Consider the following 19718-nt stretch of genomic DNA (forward strand, 5'->3'; position numbering starts at 1 on the left):
AGATAAATAATGGGTGGATAGAAGTTGCGGAGGATGAATTGTGATGGACTTTGAGCGTGCAAGTCGGGTCTCTCACTTTACTTTATATTATGCCCTGGCCATGCGTTGTGCTTACTGCGCATTATATCACCATCTATGTTCTAAGGTCAAGGTAAGTTGGCGTTTAGGGTTTGGTTGTTTGACACGTTTGTGATATCCAAGAGAAATTTACAACAACACTTTACAACGGGATGATAATACGCTCGTGTAATTGTAGATTGCGGCAATCAATGATGATACATACTAAGATATGAGCAGGTTTGGGCTTCACCGTACCATGCTAGAATTTCCTATTTGGCCTTAAGACTAGCAAGTTTACGCTTCGTTCCTTCCAAGGTCGCCTGTTCGTCCCAGATGTAGGTAACGCTGTCCTGCTTGATGACCTCTGCCGCCCACTTCGAGAAGTTGGGAAGTCCATTGAACCCTGCAAGGAGGGACTGGGGAATGAGGCCATTGTTCCCCATTGAGTAGATACGAAGGATGAAGGGAGCCGTGAGGGCCTATGGAACCGTTAGCTTTCTATCTTCCCGGGGATTATCTACGAACCTCAGCAAGTGTGAGCTTCTGGCTACCTCCAAAGAAAGGACCGGCATCTTTCAACAGTGGCTCAATCTCCTTTGTCACAATGTCGAGGAATTCCTTTGCCAAGGCTTCCTTCTCCTCCTCGGCATCTTTCATCAGGATCTGAAACCAAAAGCTTCCCGCCTTTGAGAACCAAGTGTCCACGAAGAAATTAATCCTTGCCCTCGTCAACGCGGCTTCCACAGTACCCGTGGCCGGGACCAAATGACTCGGGTATGCATCCGCAAGGAACTGTGCTACAATACCAGACTCGGTTATGATCTCATCGTGAAGAGCGCCTCCAGAAAACTTGATGGAAGGGACAAGACCTCGCTGTATTATACGTATTAGTAATATTTATTACTTGTAGAGTGGAAATTGGGAGGGGAGAGACCTACGGGGTTCACTTCAAGATACCATTTCTCTCGAGGCTTGTCGAGGTCAATTATGACCTCATCGTACGGTAGACCGAGCTCTTTAATTACAATGTGGGCTCGATGTGCCCATGGACAGCGATGATTAGTGTAGAGTGTGATCTTAGGTGCGGTGCCGTTGGTAGCGGCCATGGTGGCGATCGAGCCTGAGCTGTAGGTACGCGAGTCAGGAATTTGGTGCCGGCGTCTGAATGACTGCTACGGAACGCGAGTGGCGTCGCTAGGAAAAATGCCACTGGGTGAGTTGTGAGGTAATGTGCTATTCAAAAGCTGGTTAGGGAAGACATGTTTTGATTTAAATAAAGCTGGCTTCCCGTTATTTTCACGTTAACTCCTCTGCTTAGAAATCATGGCTATGGCGTCAAACTTATCGAAATCACACATGTGGGGGGGATGACCAGGACCCAAGTGGGAGTGCCATCTTCCCCCGCATTATGTCCGTTGAAACATCAACCACATAACCGGACTAATCATGGCGGATTCAGGCATCTCACTTGGCCAAATCTGAAAAAGTTATTTGTAACGCGAGAGAGAGGATTCCGTCAGCTTAACGGCTATTTGACGGCTGAATCGTGGTAGAGTTTATTGAGTGCAGCGAGGAAGACGGGTATAGAGATGTAAATGTCAGTCGTAGCTCTCTAATAGTCCTACAAAGTATTCCCCTTTTTGAAAGCCATGAATGTAGAATGAGCTGTATCAATGCCAAAAGTGAAATGCAAACCTAGAACTCCACCCATGCAATCGTGTCTAACTAGAGCAAAGGCCGATAGGCATCCTAGACCTTCAGGAAACCCAGTGAGTGCTAGAATCGATGATTCCATCATTTTCGAGCTTGATCTCTTGGTGTCCCAGCCCGTCCTTCGTTTTTCTCCGCTTTTCATTCCGCTTCCTCCGCTTCTCCTCCCGCTCCTGGTCCTCCCTCTCCTTGTTCAACTTTAATCGGGAGTCCAAATCGAGCACCTCCCCTTTCGACTCTTCGTCCTTCTTCCTCTTCAACCACAACAATCTCTGATGCACCTCCTCGGCTGTGGCCCTCGTCACCTCCCCAGTCTGTCCTGTAGCAACCAAATGCTGCCTATTGTTCAGATGCTCCACATACTGCAGATTGTCCTTAAACGTCAAGTCGCACGCCTCACAGTAGAACCCGGCACCCTTGCCTCTCTTGCCCACCCCAGCGCCCTGGGGAACTAGCATCGTCTTGCCAACCATTGAGGCGACATCGAGGCGATGGCTGCGAGCTTCGGTTTCGCGAGCATCGGGAGGAGTGGAGGCGCGGCGACGATATTTCTTTCCTGAAGCTGCAGCTTCATAACGTGCTTTGCCTTCTTCTTTCTGTTTACGCTCGTGTTCAGCGGCGCGTGCAGCATATTCTTCGCGGTCCCAGGTCTTGCGAAAGGAGGTATCACCGCCGTTGGTGCCGCCATAGGCACCCTGTCTGTTGCTCATAGCGTACAAGCTTAGCACTCTTCAGGCAGATGGTGTAAGAGAGGGTCGAATTTGTGCGTGATGCCTCGGTCGCGAGTTCGGAACTTATTTCGTGAAGCTCTCCAGCGTCCAAGATGAAGCTCGGGAGGATTAGTCTCGATTGGTACTAGCGTGTTCTTTCGGCACGTGCTGTTCAAGCCCCATTGAACACTCACTGCGACATTCACCAAACTTTATTTTCACTGCAGCCCATCAGAGGGAAACAATCTCAATCATGGGTATGAGATGTGATATGTATTAATGTTTAGATTCGCTCAGACTAGATTCGCTCAGGCTGTCTAGTGCATGGCACTTAAGTTAAGGATATCTGTGGATATTGACCAGAAAACTCCTCGCTATGCTTGCTATCTTGTAAGAAGTGAGGCCGCCAATAACCGCGCAAGATTCGTCCTAGCTTGCAGCGGATATTAAAAGCAAAAAACGCCGTCAGAATGCTTTCCAATTGTCCAGTGTCGCTTCACATTCACATGTCGTCAGGCGAACGCCGCCGACCGGCACCCGGCATTGGCGTAAAGCGTTTCCAAAATTAGATGTCGGAAAATGGGACGAAAAGACCCAAATGGTTGGTGGAGTGGAGCCGCATGCCGAAAAAGCGGTTTAGAGTTGGAAGAATTGAAGAGGCCAAGAAAGTGCGAGGACAGGCTCAGCAAAGGTCGGTGAATGTCCACAAGAGTTTCTTGAGATGTGTTGGACTGCGTGGTGGCATATACGGTAGGACAGGACGTCTCGTTTAAAGCAGAAATCTGCCTCCTCCTGACGCTCTACTCGATACTTGCAACTAGCACGACTAGTCAAAGCAGCCTTAATAATATTCCAATAGGAGGTACCAATGGGGTGTAGACGCTAGAGTTCAACAACATGCATGGAGAAGCAAGTTGCTAATAGCCATAATATGGAGCCGGTGGTCGAGGATATCCTCCTGGCTGGACGGGCGGGGTAGGCACCGGGGGCGGACCTCGCGTTCGTCCTAGGGCCGTGTATATGTGTTCATCTCGATGGCTTCTTCCTCGCTCAACTGGCGCTGCTGACAATTCTCGCCTCTTCTTCTTTTTACCCTCTCTTCCAATCCTCGAGTGATCGTATCCTCCGTCAACATACCCCGCCACAGCGAACGGCGGCTCCGCCACCCGGGGCGAACGTTCGTTGGGTAGTCGTAATTCAACAAGGCCATAGAAGTAGTCCAAGACCTCCGGATAGCGAAGCACAGAGGCACGCCAGTCGGCATCAACACCCCGCTTCAACTCCGCATGTGCCTCTGAGATCTGGGCCTGTAGCTGGGCGAGAGCGGTGGGGTGTATGGGTGGGTGTCCAGAATATTGCATATAGACAGAATAAAAGGGCAGAGAGGCAAGATAGGCAGAATGCGCCTGTTTGCGAGCGGATGACAGTCGTTCGAAGGCATTCAGAATGTGCTGTCGGGCATGGGAAATCACCCAGTCGCTGCACAATAATCAGCTATGCAGATCTCATTGAGCGATAGAAAACACCGCATACCGTATCTCGGTCAATTTCGCGTCCATAACTCGGTGCTCTGCTTGCTTAACCGCGATCTGAAGGCGCTCGGATTCGCAGGGACAGTCCGGATAGGCTGGCGCATTGCAGATGGCGCAGTTGGGAGATGTATCCATTCTCGCAGCATTCAAAGCGGGACGAACTGCATTATTGCGGGCTCTCGATAGTAGATGTGATTTGTGGTGGCGTGCAAGGAAGTCTGGAGGTGGGATGTGAGAGGGTTTGTCTGAGACTAAACCGTTTCACCAGAGGACTTCAGTTGGTCTTGTTCTCCTCAACCACAGAGGCGGTGACGAGGTACAGGATACATGACGCGGTGGATGGATAGTTTCCAGGAAGTGGCTAGCTTTGCTGCTTTTGGGTCCCGTCGATGCATTGGACGAGCCTTGATGCGTGGATGCGTTGGCACGTCGCTAATTGACGTGAACAATGAGGTTCTCGTGAACCGCGCCCGCGTCCCCGCCTCTTTCTTGCCAAGCCACCCGGCAATCTCATCTTCACGACGATTTCCGGGGCCATTTTTGACGACTTTGTAGGTCAAGAGTGCCTCGGTGGTTTCCTCGATTCAGGAATCAATGCATCGTCTCTGGTGGGTCTGAGTATCGGCGGGGGTCGTGACGCTCTGGTACATGTCCAGTACAGACATACCTATTACGTCCTTTCTGGGAGAGCAAGCAGCTTGCGTTCCTCCAACCACGCGCGCAGCTCGGCCTCTTGCGAAAGAATCAATACGAGCGAGAACGGGCATCGTATCGAGGCCTGTGTCTAGGTACGGCAAATTGACCTGGTCTCAAGTTCGCCACCTACCTCACCCCAACGGCGAAGGGCCCTCAATGCATAGGAGAGTACTTGAGGTTGAAAGCCAGTGTTTTTCGACGTCTCCAGCCAACAACTCCCTCAACGGCTTTTTCCAAAATCTGAAACAAGCTACATTCTTCTTGTATTAGTCTGTACAACAAGCTTGTTTCCAGCTCAGACAACCCCAACACACATGCAATCAACTGCAAGTCGACACCATGCTTTCACCGGCGTCAAACGCCATTTTCCGTCTTCCAGAAGAGCTTCGTAGTGAAGTACTCTCTTACTGCAGCTCGTCCACAGTCTTAAACCTCTGTCTTGCCTCCAAAGCTCTTCATGCCGTTTTTGTAAGAAAGTTCTAGCCCCCACCCACAACGTTGTTGACTGAACCTTCCAACTAGATCGATTCTATATATCATACCATCGACCTCAGTACTCACAATGAAGGCAAATGGGGAATTCACTATGACTATATCAACGTCATGTTGCCAGATGACCATGTCAAGCGGACTCTAACAGATCGGGACGTATCCGTTCTCCTCCGACAGGAGAAGCTCATCTCCAGACTAAAGAAGCATCCTGAACTTGGTTCCAAAACACGTGTGCTTCGATGGACTCTAATGGATAACACAGCTTTTGATGGAGTATTGTTCGTTGAACCCAGCCATTGGACTGGTCAGTCTACTTTCTCGATTTGATATCATGCTTACGTTTCCAGATGTCCTCTGGACAACTTTCAAATGCTTCTCACATGTTATAGAGATAGATCTCGCTTTCATGACGTAGGTCAACCTGCCGCTAATTAAGAATGCTATGAAGCTCACTGAATTCCTATCTTAGCAGATATCGCGAACAGACCGAACCTCCTCCTCTATTTAGGACTGCCACGTCAATCAGTCTAGCAGGGTTAATGTCTCACGACGTCGTTGCCTCTATTCTGTCGTTTATCGACCCATCCAGACTTCGTCACCTGAAATTGAACAACCTCCAAACCTTCGCCGACCCGCCCCATATTCTAAATACTCTTCAACCGGAAGAGATTCAGTTACACCAACGTGACCGTCCAGGTGCCATACAAGGCTATCTCTCTACCCTCACCGGCCGCTGCCCAACTCTCTGCTCCCTCCACATCTCAACCACCGGTCAATTCCTTGACACAAATATCTCCAGGACTGGTCCGTCCGTTCTGGGAAACCAAGAATTCCAGGACGGAAATAATCAATACATTGAGATTGCCGCGTTCCTCGAATCCGTAAAGGGAACACTCAGGGAGTTTGTCTTCGAGCACGGCCCTGATTTTGAACTCTTTCATATCTCGCCCACCAATCCCACGTGGCTGCCATACTCTGGGTTATCTTTAAGTGACCCACTTCCAATGGATGTCTTTTTCGATTCACACATCTTACCAGTGATCTCCTCGGGACCTTGGCCGAAGTTGCAACAAATGTTTGTGAGAGGAGTCGGACAGTGGAAGCCGATAGATCCCTGGCAAGAGACGTCTGGGCTAGAGGAAGTCGCATATTTACATCGTAAGATTAAAGAGTTTCATTCTCGCGCGGAGATGATCTGGAATGCCGTTGATAGGAGCAAAGCTGAAGTAGTTGTTGAGGACGAGGCGAGCAGGCCATTCTATCGGCTTCGAGCGGATACGAGGCGTAATATGACCGGTGCTCGAGACTGACGAGACAGTGGGATTTTTAAAGCCCCTGTGTGTTAGCGCGTACCGCGTGACATGGGAGGTTAGATTTGGTGCCTTATATTATGCCGCCGTCTCTGTTAGCCCAGACTCAGGCAATGCTGGGTCTAGGGAATTGAGTGTGTCGCTAGTGCCCCTGAAGCGATATATTCCTATCAAACTTTATTGCCTGACAATTTCATATTTTGACGCCTCATCTCTTCCATATCACGGCTTTCTTTGCTCACATTTCTTTATCTTTTAGCGAAATAGCTTCGGCAGCATACAAGGCTATCTGAGGGGGGGTGGGAGTTCAAGCCCTACAATACAGAGCACAGGATTTGGAATACTCATAAGCTGGAACGGGAATAGGGGAGATTTGGTGAATAAAGCCAGGATTTTGGCCTATTCTGGGACATATTATATGCTTTCAAGATATCACGCAAAAATGGCAATCCTTCGAATACGTGTATCAAACATTCTCGAAGGCTACTAAGAATTTATGGGCCCATCTCAAATCCCCCTTGCTTGCTTGTTCGTTGTTGCTTCCTTTCACAAATCCTGCCTTTTTCTCCTGCTAGTATTGATCAACCTCCTCAGCAACAGGCTCCACAACCTTGTCTGGGCTAGGGAGAATTCTATTCCACTGTTTTCCTGCCAACTCACCCTCCCTAAGTGTGGCTTCAATTTCGACATCAGCATCTGGTGGTACAGTGACCCGCATGTCAGCATTACCCGTTGTACATGGACCCATTTGCCGCTCACAAGCTTGATGTCGCAGAGTATAGATAAGCCCAAGGGCATTAAAATGGGTTGTGCAATCAACCCAGGACTTGGTGCCCCACAATACATCACTTCTCTCATACCTCATCCCTTCTTAAGAGCTACATTAGAATAATCAAGGTAGTGAATGCCATGATCTCTATATCGGCCGGGATAGAGCGTAGAGTCCTTACTGAAGTCACGAAACCGAGTGGGATCTAGGTGTCTACCGTCCACACGTATGAAGTATTTGTAGCTAAATTCGTTGACGCTCTCGCCATATAAGTCTTTCGAGCTGTGGTGCACTGATTCAGGATCGTCAGGGTGCTGCTATTTATGAGAAGATACTCGTCATCAAGAAGACGATCTTGCTGACTACTCTAACAGAGTTGCGGTACCATGGATACGCACAACTGCTTGCAACATGGACAGCAGGGTTAGGAAAGAAGTCTTACCATGATTATGTCGATGGTGGCACTTCCACCCTCGAGATGTGGTGAATGAGGGGGCTCCTTGTTGTGAGGGAATCCTGGTTGGTGGAGACCCTTTTTCAAGCTACACTGCGCTTGGAGAAAGTAACGACTTGCGGTTCGAGGGCTGCTGGAGCTAGAAGAGGTAATACGAAAGTAAGTTGTAAGTGTTAGAATCCTAACGGTAAGTGATAGATATAGACCAAAAATGGTATCCAATGAGAATTACGGTACAAGAATATCGTAAACACGCAGTCAATTGTGGTTTACAATTTAGAAGCTTTGAATGCAGCCACGTACCTCTACCTACTCCATGGCCTCCTTCCTAAATACAGTACACTGTAGGACAGTCTAATCGACAATTCTAATTAATTGTGAATAGCAAGTTGCGCTGCCGAAAGCCAGTTTGTGGACTTGCAAGACATTCCTTCAGACAGTTCTTTTCATTTCATTTTCCTTAAGTAAAGAGTTCTCCAACTTTACAAAACTCTTCATTACTAGCCCTTTACTCAATCTACCCTCTAAATCAACACCTATTATGGACGAAGAAGGACAAAAGAAAATAAGAATAAATGGAATAGCCTGTGTACCTTGCACTCAATTAGACATGTTATGTGTTGACAACTACTCAAGCTTGATGTAATTTGAGACGAAATGTCTCTACCTGTCAAACTACCCGGGCAATTCCAGCACCGGATGTCACGTAATGATGCGCTTGAATATAAGCGACATGATTGTTTAAACATAAATTCCATGTACAGGAAACCCGACAGCACATACGGAGGAGAGATGTATATATTGCATTACCATTACAACTAACCCTCCAATTTTCAGCCGTTTCGCATTCTGCCATCCACAACACATTTTCCAAGTTCCAAGAAACACCCACCACCCCTTTACCCGAGCGCCAAAGCAAGTAAACCTCAAACCGACACCTGTACCCACTAAACACCATGAAGGTAGACGTAAAGACTTGACAGGCCACAAGCGTGATCAGAGCGCCGGTAGTCAGCAAAATCCCTCTTCATCCAGCTCTCCGATCACAGACAGTCCCCATACAGTTGTTGGCTGCGATTAAGCAGCACGGTTAGAAGTAGATCCCATCATGAGATCCATACTCATGTCCATATCCGTGTCCATATCGAGCCCGAACCCGAGTTCGCTGTCATCCCAGCACATAGCTGATGAGTTGCCCATAACGTCTGAGCTGGTCACTACGGGTAAACCAATGCTGGCTGGAATACTAGTACTAAGTGCAGCCGTCGAACCAGATATATCAAAGCCCTCAGGCAGTTGATCCCAAGACGGGAAGTCAAAGTGGTCCGTCTGTAGCGGATCTCCTACGGAAGTCCATGAGATCTCTTGACTTGGGGCACTCGTGCTAAGGAACGAGGAATTAGAAACCCCGAAGCGAGTGCATGTGCCACCGTCGACAGCAAATCCTAGCTCCCCGTTCTCGCCAAAGCATACATCATCAGTCTCTGTACTTCCGAACTCGTTGATCGGTGCATCGAGTCTCGGGAGATCGGCGAAGGAAGACATGGGTATGCTAGTCGTCCCGGACGTTGTAGCCGTCGAGCTTAGAATAGGGAGCGACGCGAGAGCACTGCGACTTACCCTTGTGTTTCCAGCGAGCGAGCATTCGAATGCCTCCATTCTCGGAAATTCAGGGTTGTTGACAATGCACTGGAAGTTGTTTAGATTGAAGCTGGGGTCTAGTTTTGCGTTTGCATTTAGACCCAAATCTTCGAGGACGTTGTGCTTATTCAAGGTTGTCACGTCGCGGGGAATCGAAGTTTCAAGGCCGTGAGCTTTCTTGAACAAGTTTAGCCACTCCGGGTTGTCAGCTGCGGTTTGGTTCCAGGTGTCGTCACTGTCGTAGAGGATGTGCCGGGCTTCTTGCTGCAACATTTCGTCAGTGACGGTGTTGGGGCCATGGTGTTCAAGATGTTGCCGAGCGAAGCGACCGAGTCGGAGGGTCAATATTTCCCAGCAAGTAGCATTAGGATTGGGTTGAGGTGATGAATTAGCAGACGTTTGCTGCTGTGGGGTGTTGAATGGGACGGTGGCGGAATTGATGGGCGAGGAGTTCGCATCGATTGTAACATCGCCCATGAAATGAGGGATAAAGGCACCGCCAAGGTCGCCCATGTGTTGAGGGATTCTGACACCATTTGGGCTAATGATATCATTCGGGATGAGGAATTCAAGGTCAGTCTGTAGCAGGTATAGGTTGTGATGTTTCATGCTAGAGGCGTTCGATGCCGAGAAAGGGAACGGCGATTTGCTCTCATTTGCAATCAGATACGGTGGCATGGCGTTCGTCACATGAGCAGCAACGTGAGCATCTAACCCTCTGCATCCCTTCCAGTCTTTCATGGTAGCACCGTTACGGAATTCCTTCGCCAGGTGGTCAACGCGATCTTGCCATTTGTCAAAGTTCGTACCGCAGAATCCACAGCGGGATTTTATGAACTGTGCTTCTGATTTCCACGACTCCATACTGGCTGTCATCTTACAGCCGTGCATGAGCCGTAGATGTTGCCGTAAATGATCTTTCCGGTAGAACGTTCGAGCCTCCAAACCTTTCTCCTCGCATGTGCTGTGGTTGTGGGTAGCAAGGTGCTCTTTTGTCGGATCGATAGCGTCACAGTAGACACACTTGCGCTGGCCAGACGACGAGCAGGTTATAACCTCTCCGATCGGGGCACAAATCCACTTCTCTAGAGATAAGTGTAGGGACTTCTCGTGCCGGGACCAGTCATACTTGGACTTGAATTTGTCGGTGCAGAAAGTGCACTGGAACAGACGCAGAGTGGAATCAAGCTCAGGCTTCGCCGTTCGATTTGGGACACGACGGCGTCGGCGCCTATCTTTCTTTGAGTTGAGGCTGTTAAGAGAGCCGAAGGAGTTCCTTGAGCCGTAGGACCAGGCAGAACCTGCAGAGCCCGACGACATGTTTGTGAATCCAGTTTCAAGAGAGGTCGTTGAGGGAGCACGGAAGACTGAGAAGCTGCCAGTGCTGTCGTTTGAATTGCCCTTACGATCATTGAAGCTGCTCGAAAGGCTGTCTGGCTCAGGGGGGTCAAATGTCTCCATTGCTCTAGCGATAGCTGTCATCGGCGCAGGTTCATTTTCTGGAGGAGAGTGCTTCCATCGCTCGAAAGGATTCAATGAATCCCAAGTTCGCCCTGGTGGGATGTTTATTGCTTCTGTTGAGGGGCGGATACTGGGAGACGCGCTTCGCTTCGGCCGTCCCTTCTGCCGTCGCCGGGTGTTCGCCATCCAGTTGCTGATCTGACCCGTTGTGAGTCTAGTCTGGACCTTGAGCTCCTCTTTCTCCTCGTCTGTTGGATAAGGGTGATCAATATGTTCCATCATCCAGTCTTTGAGTACCTTCACAGCAGCGCGGGGAAACCGCGCTGCCGCAGCTCCTTTCTTTGGACCCTTATCAGCCTCGTCCGTCTCAATGGGACCCACGTGACCGAGACACCGCATCGGTTTCTTTCCGGTGAGACCACCGAATAGGTGAGCAGTGTCTTCAGTCACAACATCCAGAGTATCAAGAGTGGTCTTTGACTTCATCTTATCGTTACTCGGTTGGGTGAAGCTGCATGGCCGGAAAAGGGCATTGCATGGAGAACACCCGGTTGATGTGTTCCCAGAGTCGTAAATGAAGCATTCAAGACTCTTAGAGCGGCAATAGTCGCATGGATGTGCTGGTTTATGGTAACGAGGAATCCAGCTGGAAAAGTCTGGGTTCCAATCAGATACGGGTTGCTCAGGTCGTTGTTGTAAACCTTCCGAAAGAGGGAAGTCTTCGTGGAAGCCACGACATAGGCATCTAAGGCATATTAACATGATTACTAGGAATGGCAGTTGAATCAAATGACGAGGTGTGGTACGGTTACAAGTACTTAAGGATCAAAAGATCGGGCAGAATTCAGGTATGAAGCGAATAAATGGTCGGAAGGACGGGAATATCCGCACGGACTTCAATCCAACAAGCGTTTACGAGTCCAAGTAGTATATACCGCTAGATAGATTATGGATGTTCAAAAGGGTATACATATTTGTCTTGCCGTGGAGGATCTTTCGGCGAAGCTGATACACTGCGCATTCTTCCAAGGCAGTGAACTGCATGGCGTATGCCGTATTGTCATGATAAGAAGAATGGCATGTGAAGGGGATAGACTTGAAGGAGTGTAAGGGGTCCTCGAGGTAGTGGAAGTAGGATACGCACCCATTGCTCGAGTCGTTGCCATGAGCCGGGCACAAGCCTCGCGTCTTTGATGCAGCTGTAGTAGTTCCAGCTGCGTTTTGGGTTATATCAGGCATAGCTGCTTCGCCGAAATCGAAGAATTGCCCCATATCGGACTGATTGTTGGGCGTATCCATGATACCGTGCGTTCCCGCCAGCCACTCAAAAACAGAGGAAACAAGGCAGCTGGGGAGGAGTGGAGATTGGGAGATCAAAGTCCACGCCCTTTGCACGATTGAAACGTGGCGAGAAAGAGAAAGGTAAGATGTATAAAGTTTTCTAGGGAAAGGCGTGGAGCAAGCCTGAGAAAAGGCCTTCAAGGCGAACAGTCACTCTCGGAGACTTCCCAGCACTTCAGAAGGGCGTGCAGAATGACATCCGCTAGGCTATTCCGGGGCATGGGTTGCTCCTCTGCTTACCAAAGTCACCCCGGCTTCAGCCACCAGAGCATGACGTAATCGACACATCTCGCTGTGGTTGGCTGCGTGTTTTCGAGAATGCCGTCGGCCAACTGGGGTGGCTGCGATGTGGGGTTCGGGATGCCGCACGGACCGCGTTCTGACGGGGAAAGCGTGCCACTAACGAACACTCGACCGAAACGCAGGAGGCAGTTCTAACCGTCAGCAACCTCAGAGTCCATCCTCATGTCGGCCGTGTACCGGCGAAGGAAGTAAGCCGGCCCTCGCAGCTGTTTGTTCCTGTTCTAGGCGTTGGAAAGCGCGGTTAAAGGAAAATACAACCAATGCGAGGCTCAACCAGTTCCTCGGCAGAAGTTGAGCCTTGAATTTCCATCCTCTCTCCGCCATGAGAAGTGTGGTACCACCACCCTCAAATCAAGATAGGCTTTGTTACGAGACCTTCACATCTAATCCTACCTCAGAGCTGCGCAGTAAGGAGACTGTTATTGTCTCTTCTTGACAAGCTTCGGAATCACTGTTACAACTTTGGATTGTGTGTGGGGGTAATACCTATCAACCGCAAACAAGGTTTAAAACAGATCAGTCGTGATAGTCCGACAAGCTTCGAAAACAGTCCAAATATATCCTGAAACGGACCTCGGAAAGAAGTAAGACGAGGATACATCCTAGAGTCGATTGAGGACCTAGAGCCTAAGAAAGGTTAGACAGACCCTTTTTCTCCTTTTGGCAACTTGATAGGTTTCAAGCAATTTAATTTCCACCTCAGGCGTCGTTCGCTCTTCTGTGTTGCCAGACGATGTTCGTAAATTTAGTATGCTAAAGGTCACGTCAGCCCATAGCTCCCTATATAGCAAGACCTCGATTGTAAGTGCTCGATGTTTCACAGGAATCTTCTGCCGCTCCGCGTCCCAACCCTTCGAGCAGGCATAAGATACTAAATACATATAACATTTTGCGTTACCAGTAATAAAATCTCGCATGCAAGCTTACTAGCACCTACCTAAGCAGACAAAGAAATTAATTTTTTTCTAATCTTCTCTTTCTGATATGTTATTTAGCTATTTTCCTTCTCTTACTCTAAACTTACAAGTCAAGCCTTCAAAAGCATTCGTGTGATACGGCACTAACTGGATACTGTTGTCAGATAGTAAGTCGAACATAAATCAGAGCTGTGCGAAGCAAAACGTCAGCATTTGGTTATGGGGTCTTCAATGCCAATAATAAACTCACCCGAATCAAGGAAGATCTAGTGTAAAGGTATTGGAAGCACTAGAGCCATGAGGAACTGAGTTGATTGCTAAAGGGGTGTACCTATCCGAAGGAAAGGGATAAACCTTGGTAACATGTGACTACCGTGTGAGTCGTCCGTGACTACTGCAAACATATAGCGTTCCATTGCAGAGAAATTCAGCGGCTTTAGCATAATTCTCCAATCTATCTAGCAAATAGTCAGTGAGTCGCATGTTCTGCAGATATTGTCGAACGACTGACTGCTGCTCATCTTCTTTCATTGCCTTACGAATGTCTTGAAGCTCGGTCGGTCGAAGAGAATTCGCCGATGTCATCTTTTGCCAACTTGCCAATTGCTTTTTCGAACTTGACGAAAATGTTTTGGAAAGTGTTGTGGCCTTGAGCTATGAAACTTGGGGATGAAGTATGCCCCGAGCTCCCGCTTGGAGCGGTGAATATCGCACCTGCCGACACCTCTCATGGTGCCTCAGACCAAGTTAGATTGTATTGAAGTCTTCTGACTCATTATAAGGAGGTTATAATAGTCTGGGGGTGGAATCAAGAGACAGCGAGGCTCTTGGTATGTCGAGGGAAGGTAAAGATGTCCGCTTTCGTGAAGAAGGCAGGTTCCTGCGCTGTTGACTCCCACGGGCTGTAGCTACACTTACAGTAAACACTTTCAACCCTCTGAAGCTGTGTGGTACATCAATGATTGCAACTCCCTAGGGCTGCGAGCAATTTGTGATCTCCCACTTTTCTCCACTAGCTTGTCCAAACCCTCAAGACTGCAATGGTAGGAACGATCCCCATCCAAAACATTTTCAGATTCACATCGAAGGTAACCGGCCGCCACACCACACCTGGGCCCATCTATGAAGCTGTGAGTGTGCTTAGCTAAGCTTGGACAGCCTTCGATAGCCTTCCTACCTCTCTCACGCATTGCGTTTGGAGCGGGCAGCATTTATGTGGCTTCCCATGGTGGTATTGTTCATCCCGGCCGAGCATACTATGCTCCTCTTGTTGATAGAGGTGTTGGCGAGCATACCCATAGCTGATCGGAAACAGAACTTGAACGCACTGGTCAAATCACTCAGTCCAATGAGCCATATTTTTACTACGATCCCTCGTCGGGTTTCGAGTCTTGCTTGCGCAGCTGGGATAACGGATTGGCCTAATATCCTCATACTCATGTCTCGACTTCGAATACTTGGACTCCTGATTTTCCTCCCTCTACGCCTGGCTGTATGCTCCAAGTTCAGCATAGCGGAGGCGGGGAGGGTAGTTTAGACCTACTTTTTCTGGTTCCAAGAATTTATCACTGCATGTGATCCATGCGAAAACACACAAATTCCCCCCCTCTCGACCGAGAACGCTCAGTTGGGGGAGAAGCTGCCGCCGCAAATGGGAATTTCACACTCGAGGAAGTGTGCTCCAGATTAGCATGTCTATCCCGGCTCCCAGGTACCACCTCACTTCCACACACGAGCTAGATTAATCTTTTGAACGCTGAGATCTCTTCTAGACTCTCAATTTCGTATGCTTCACGTCTACATGCCACGGTTTTGGGGACCACCTGGCTGGTTGTGACTGGCAGCTCAACTAGATCAGTTTTAGATTCTATGGCGCCCAATCGCCTCAAAGATTGTCGGAAGGCGATGCCATTGATGCCCAAATTTTCAAAACATTCAATCAATTTTCCCAAAGATAAAGATTCTACAGGGGTGAAGGTGATGCCCATTTGTGTTTCGATTTTTATTCATAGCCTGTCGGGCTGCTTTGATGGCAATGGACAAATTTTCCAGGAGTGCGAACTATATCTTCAAGATCCTACATGGCGTGATAGAAAAATTCAGCATTTCAATCCTCACCACCTGTCGTACCCCGAAAATCACAGGCAAATGGCCTTCTACCCAGGCCCCAGTTGACCAATCTATCCGTCTACGACTCAATGGACCCCGACGCATTGGCTGATTTTATCAACCATAGGTAGTTTCTCGAGCTTCAAACTTCTTTACGTTCGCGGACCACCCTTCCGCCATAATACTCTCTCAAGCCTTTCTATCAAGTCATGTTCTAAACGCAAAGCAAAAACCAAGATCAGGCTTGTATTTAATGTTCGCGCGAGGACTGGGATAGAACTTAGAAGATTTTGAAAATGATGTTCAGGGGGAGGGAAAGACTTCGTCTGGGTCTATGTGAACTCATAAGTCTGCTGCATACCGAGGGAAGTTCATCAAAACGGGTTCGTTAAAAATATCACTTTCTCTTTGAAGCCACAAAGCCAGCTCCTTTCTGGGTGGCATTCTGGCAGACCCCATCGGTCTCGGAATGCCATGAAGTAATATTGCATTAATTGCTGGCGATTCTCTAGAGACGCCCCCTGAAGTGGTATTTTGTTGCCTCACGAAGCGGTGGTTGCGATACATTTACAACTATTCTGGTTTTTCCTTTTCCCTGTGAGTGCAGTTTCTTGTTGACGTCTTCCACGCCTTCTGATCTGTAATAGTAATTAAAAGGTGGGAGATCAGTTTATGAAGCACACCTAACACAGTATTAGATTATTGCACCGAAATAGCAAGCACATCAAAAATACCACTCCATTCGTGTTTCGCTAGCATCACGCATCCAAACGGTTAGCCTCTTGGACGAACTGCCAGGGTTGTAATGTCGTAATAGCGACCTACGAGATAGTATAATCTGAGTGGAGAGAGTCTTGAGCTCCAATCAGCCTCTCCTCTTCCCTTTCTACCAGCGGTGCTTTATCCTCGAAGAAGGTGAGTATTTGTGCATTCCTATACTCCGACTCAGCAAGCAGATCAGAAACTAAGCTAGCATTTTCACTTGTCTCTTCTTCTCTTTGGTGCCAACAAATCCTCTCAGGTGATTGATCCAAAGATGTGGCAGACCATGAAGAGAGTATTGTTCGGAGAGTATATGTAGTTGGTCCATTATTTGCACCTAGTTCGAAATGGATATTAACATTCTCTGTTGTTTGATATCTCTTGCGTATGGCCGAATTTTGAAAGTGGATTACGTGCGAGATAGGTCGACCAGCATGACGAAAGCAATATGCTCTCCCCGGAGGGCGAAGAATATTACCGAACCGCTGAAGAGCCAAGGAAATCCACATTCTTGAATCGTAGATTGATTCCTGGGTTTCAACGACGTACATGTTAGGTTCTGAGCATCGTAGGAAACTTGATGTGCTTTTTATGCATCATGATTTTAGACACGGCTGAACTTGAGGGCTTGCTTGGATTGGATCTGGAGAGAAACCACTTAAAACAACAGCTGTACTGCTGCTTTATGATGTGTGCAAGTTGTTCAAGGGAAAGATTAGAGCTCTGCTGCGGACATTCTCCTTCTTTCCTTAGAGCGTCGGTCTCCCTTACCTTCTCAAATCACCGGCGAACGTCTTTTCACCTTCAAGCTCTGAAAATGATTCCGACGAAGTCTCCTTGTCAGCAGAGGTCAAGCTCAGTATTTCTACGCACAAAAAGGTGAGTACTCATTCTTGGAACCTTACGGTGGGCCCGAACCACCAGCATTTCTGCTCTTCCCTAGTCCCATTCTCTTGGTCCATACCTGCGCTCGTATATTGCCGTGAGAATCACAAGAAATATCTGACTAAAGACATTCCTAGCGTCCTCTTCTCTCCCTAGACCTCCACTCTCTATTGTATTGAAAGAGGCCTTCGAGAAGCTTTTGTCAGATATACCGGCTACGACTGGAATACCTCATTGCATAATCACTCTCTTACGCTAAAGACATTTCAGCAAGATCCAAACATTTTTGTCATCCTAATGACAATTCCATGCGCCTTTGTTCGCAAAAATTAATTCGCCTCCTTGTTAGAGGGGCAAGTGCGTCTGCAGACTCGATATCACCGCACCATCCAGGTTATATACCATGGGGCAGCAGGGAAATCCGCTGTCGAGGTGCAAGGCCTAGCGCGAGTACATTGTATGGGACAGACAAAGAAAGCCACGACGTTAACATTAATGATGGAAGGCTCATTTAAGCAGGTGAGCTTACTGTTTAGCATGAATATACGCCCACTCACATAAGTAGACTCATCGAGACCTTTATTTACTCGGACTTTGCAGCCTTGGATGCTTAGTCCTCTTAATTTCCTAGGAATGTGTCAACTTAGGAGTAGATTTCGTGGTGTTCATCGTGAGTATATTCCAAAGTTTTTTTGCTCACGTTACGATGCTCGTCAACACGTCATTGTCTGGGGGCCTTGTGGAAATAGCAGTTGGCGGAAAAGTTCCGTTCACTCAAAGATCACCCCGCATCACTCAGAAACTAGTCATCTTGCACGACACTCTTAGATCTCTCTGGCCCATCTTACGATCAAATCACCATCGCTTAACTCGTCCACCTCATCCCTAATTTGGGTAAGTCCGTTGAAAAAGGGCGTGGGAATAATCACCTTCCGAGGTATATATCTTGAGGCCCTATCATACAAAGAATACCCCCATAGAATCTCTGTGCTCATCCGGGCGCTTCCAAATCATACTCTCTTATACTTTGCGCAACTTCCACTTTCTTTGCTCTAAGATTGAGTATTTGGGTCACAATTGAAATGTCTCCTCCTTCAGCGGTTGAGGCGACCAATGGGCCTTCGACTAAGCCTTCCAATATCGCAGCTCATGAGCCCGGGCAGAGTGAAGCGGAGGCTAAGGTGAAGATGCCAATATTCCCCGGTCCGCCGAAGTTCGACGATCCATATAAAGAGCGGGCCTATTTGAAAGGACGGCTTGCTGCTGCTTTTAGGATCTTTGGTAAATATGGGTTCGATGAAGGAGTTGCTGGTCATATCACCCTCAGGGTACGTTCACATTATCCCTCTATCTCTAATCCGAATTGTGATACAGATTATCGTAGGATCCTGTCGACCCAACAACCTTTTGGGTCAACCCCTTTGGCGTCTCATTCAGCATGATTAAAGCTTCAGATTTGATTCTCGTCAATGAGGAAGGTCGTGTGATCGATGGAGGAGAATGTCGATTGCTCAACTCAGCGGCGTACATGATTCACTCTGCGATCCATCAAGCTCGGCCCGATGTCAATGCTGCAGCTCACAGCCACAGCATCTATGGACGAAGCTTCTGTGCTCTAGGAAGAAAATTGGATACGATTACTCAAGATTCTTGCGCTTTCTATAATGTAAGGCTCTGAGATTACATTTTCGAAGCATATGGTACTCATTATAACAGGATCACGTTCTCTACGAGAGCTTCAACGGGATTGTGCTTGGCGAGGAAGAAGGCAAGAACATCGCCAAAACTCTAGGGAGTAGCAAAGCTGCACTTCTTCAGAACCACGGTTTGCTCACTTGTGGACAAACAGTCGAAGAGGCTGTATTCTGGTTTGTGAGTCTTGAGAAGTGCTGCCATGCACAGTTGATGGCTGATGCGGCGGCTGCTGGACGTGGTGGGAGTACGGTTAAGATTGGAGAGCAGGAAGCACAGTACGTTCTCATCCCCACTAGCTAGTGATTTGGGCCTTGGATGGACTGATGGCTGACTTCTTGCTAGGTTTACCTACAATACTGTGGGAACTTCCAAGGCAGGCTGGTTCAGCGCCAAACCTCTCTTTGACCTAATTCACAAGGAAACTGGAGGCGAGTATCTCGAGTAAATGGGCTTTAACTAAGAAAAAGCCAAAAGCATGTTATTCGAATGCACTTCCCATTCCCATGGCGTTGGAGGGCTCCCGGTGCATTTCATTCCTTCTGCTTAGGCGGCCGTGCTTCGCAACTATCTTTAGTCCAAGGCCGACTCACCATCTAATCTTTCCACATCTAAACAATTTCAGCGACGGAAAATATATTCATCTGAGTACCTGTGGCTTTTCGCCCATCAAGGCTTTCCTAGATCTGAAGCAACAACGAACAAGCTCCCATGCCCTCGCCGTATTACTCTTTAGATTAGACCCTGAATACCTATAAAATCCGCCACAGTCCTAGAATATATGTCCATGATGGATTTCAATAAATGTTGTAGGCCTCGATATTTGCTCTCGATCTGCAGCGGTTACCTGCGGTCTAAGCAATCTATCACATGC

General features: G+C 48.2%; 8 protein-coding genes across 8 annotated transcripts; 2 read left to right on the forward strand and 6 right to left on the reverse strand.

Moving 5' to 3' along the window:
- Positions 1–236: 236 nt before the first annotated feature.
- Positions 237–1317, reverse strand: BDR25DRAFT_270029 (glutathione-S-transferas-like protein omega 1). Its single transcript, XM_033687189.1, has 3 exons — positions 999–1317; positions 586–933; positions 237–539 (listed from the first exon to the last, which is right to left on the reverse strand). Exons 1-3 carry the CDS (start codon positions 1164–1166, stop codon positions 330–332), a joined length of 726 nt encoding a protein of 241 aa, XP_033542307.1. The 5' UTR covers positions 1167–1317; the 3' UTR covers positions 237–329.
- Positions 1318–1670: 353 nt separating this feature from the next.
- On the reverse strand, positions 1671–2548 carry BDR25DRAFT_306608 (uncharacterized protein). Its single transcript, XM_033690668.1, has one exon. The coding sequence runs from the start codon at positions 2478–2480 to the stop codon at positions 1818–1820; it is 663 nt and encodes a 220-aa protein (XP_033542308.1). The 5' UTR covers positions 2481–2548; the 3' UTR covers positions 1671–1817.
- An 849-nt stretch (positions 2549–3397) lies between these two features.
- BDR25DRAFT_239297 (uncharacterized protein) lies at positions 3398–4147 on the reverse strand (the record flags this gene model as incomplete). The annotated part of the gene is made up of 2 exons (XM_033685671.1): positions 3398–3959; positions 4014–4147. The coding sequence occupies 2 exons, from the start codon at positions 4145–4147 to the stop codon at positions 3398–3400; spliced, it is 696 nt and encodes a 231-aa protein (XP_033542309.1).
- A 777-nt stretch (positions 4148–4924) lies between these two features.
- On the forward strand, positions 4925–6701 carry BDR25DRAFT_84198 (uncharacterized protein). Its single transcript, XM_033699133.1, has 4 exons — positions 4925–5176; positions 5231–5504; positions 5548–5611; positions 5670–6701. The coding sequence occupies exons 1-4, from the start codon at positions 5048–5050 to the stop codon at positions 6508–6510; spliced, it is 1308 nt and encodes a 435-aa protein (XP_033542310.1). The 5' UTR covers positions 4925–5047; the 3' UTR covers positions 6511–6701.
- BDR25DRAFT_360424 (uncharacterized protein) lies at positions 6606–13576 on the reverse strand (the record flags this gene model as incomplete). The annotated part of the gene is made up of 26 exons (XM_033696250.1): positions 6606–6632; positions 6700–6724; positions 6753–6799; positions 6841–6909; positions 6983–7081; positions 7118–7358; positions 7393–7426; positions 7461–7571; positions 7615–7716; positions 7745–7872; positions 7940–8016; positions 8097–8163; positions 8215–8326; positions 8359–8450; positions 8513–8756; positions 8822–11652; positions 11752–12222; positions 12331–12383; positions 12417–12517; positions 12550–12585; positions 12616–12700; positions 12735–12824; positions 12855–12939; positions 12993–13081; positions 13127–13309; positions 13493–13576. 26 exons carry the CDS (start codon positions 13574–13576, stop codon positions 6606–6608), a joined length of 5583 nt encoding a protein of 1860 aa, XP_033542311.1.
- A 26-nt stretch (positions 13577–13602) lies between these two features.
- Positions 13603–15384, reverse strand: BDR25DRAFT_360425 (uncharacterized protein; the record flags this gene model as incomplete). Its single annotated transcript, XM_033696251.1, has 10 exons — positions 13603–13641; positions 13703–13765; positions 13799–13981; positions 14014–14132; positions 14169–14276; positions 14331–14506; positions 14583–14852; positions 14881–14964; positions 15011–15118; positions 15152–15384. 10 exons carry the CDS (start codon positions 15382–15384, stop codon positions 13603–13605), a joined length of 1383 nt encoding a protein of 460 aa, XP_033542312.1.
- A 629-nt stretch (positions 15385–16013) lies between these two features.
- On the reverse strand, positions 16014–16818 carry BDR25DRAFT_318337 (uncharacterized protein; the record flags this gene model as incomplete). The annotated part of the gene is made up of 2 exons (XM_033691739.1): positions 16014–16143; positions 16331–16818. The coding sequence occupies 2 exons, from the start codon at positions 16816–16818 to the stop codon at positions 16014–16016; spliced, it is 618 nt and encodes a 205-aa protein (XP_033542313.1).
- Positions 16819–17968: 1150 nt separating this feature from the next.
- On the forward strand, positions 17969–19501 carry BDR25DRAFT_336907 (arad-like aldolase/epimerase). Its single transcript, XM_033693144.1, has 4 exons — positions 17969–18480; positions 18537–18818; positions 18869–19122; positions 19190–19501. The coding sequence occupies exons 1-4, from the start codon at positions 18235–18237 to the stop codon at positions 19290–19292; spliced, it is 885 nt and encodes a 294-aa protein (XP_033542314.1). The 5' UTR covers positions 17969–18234; the 3' UTR covers positions 19293–19501.
- The last annotated feature ends 217 nt before the right edge of the window (positions 19502–19718 follow it).

The sequence above is a fragment of the Lindgomyces ingoldianus genome, assembly GCF_010093535.1.
Source record: "Lindgomyces ingoldianus strain ATCC 200398 unplaced genomic scaffold BDR25scaffold_38, whole genome shotgun sequence".
In the NCBI taxonomy this organism is placed as follows: Eukaryota; Fungi; Ascomycota; class Dothideomycetes; order Pleosporales; family Lindgomycetaceae; genus Lindgomyces; species Lindgomyces ingoldianus.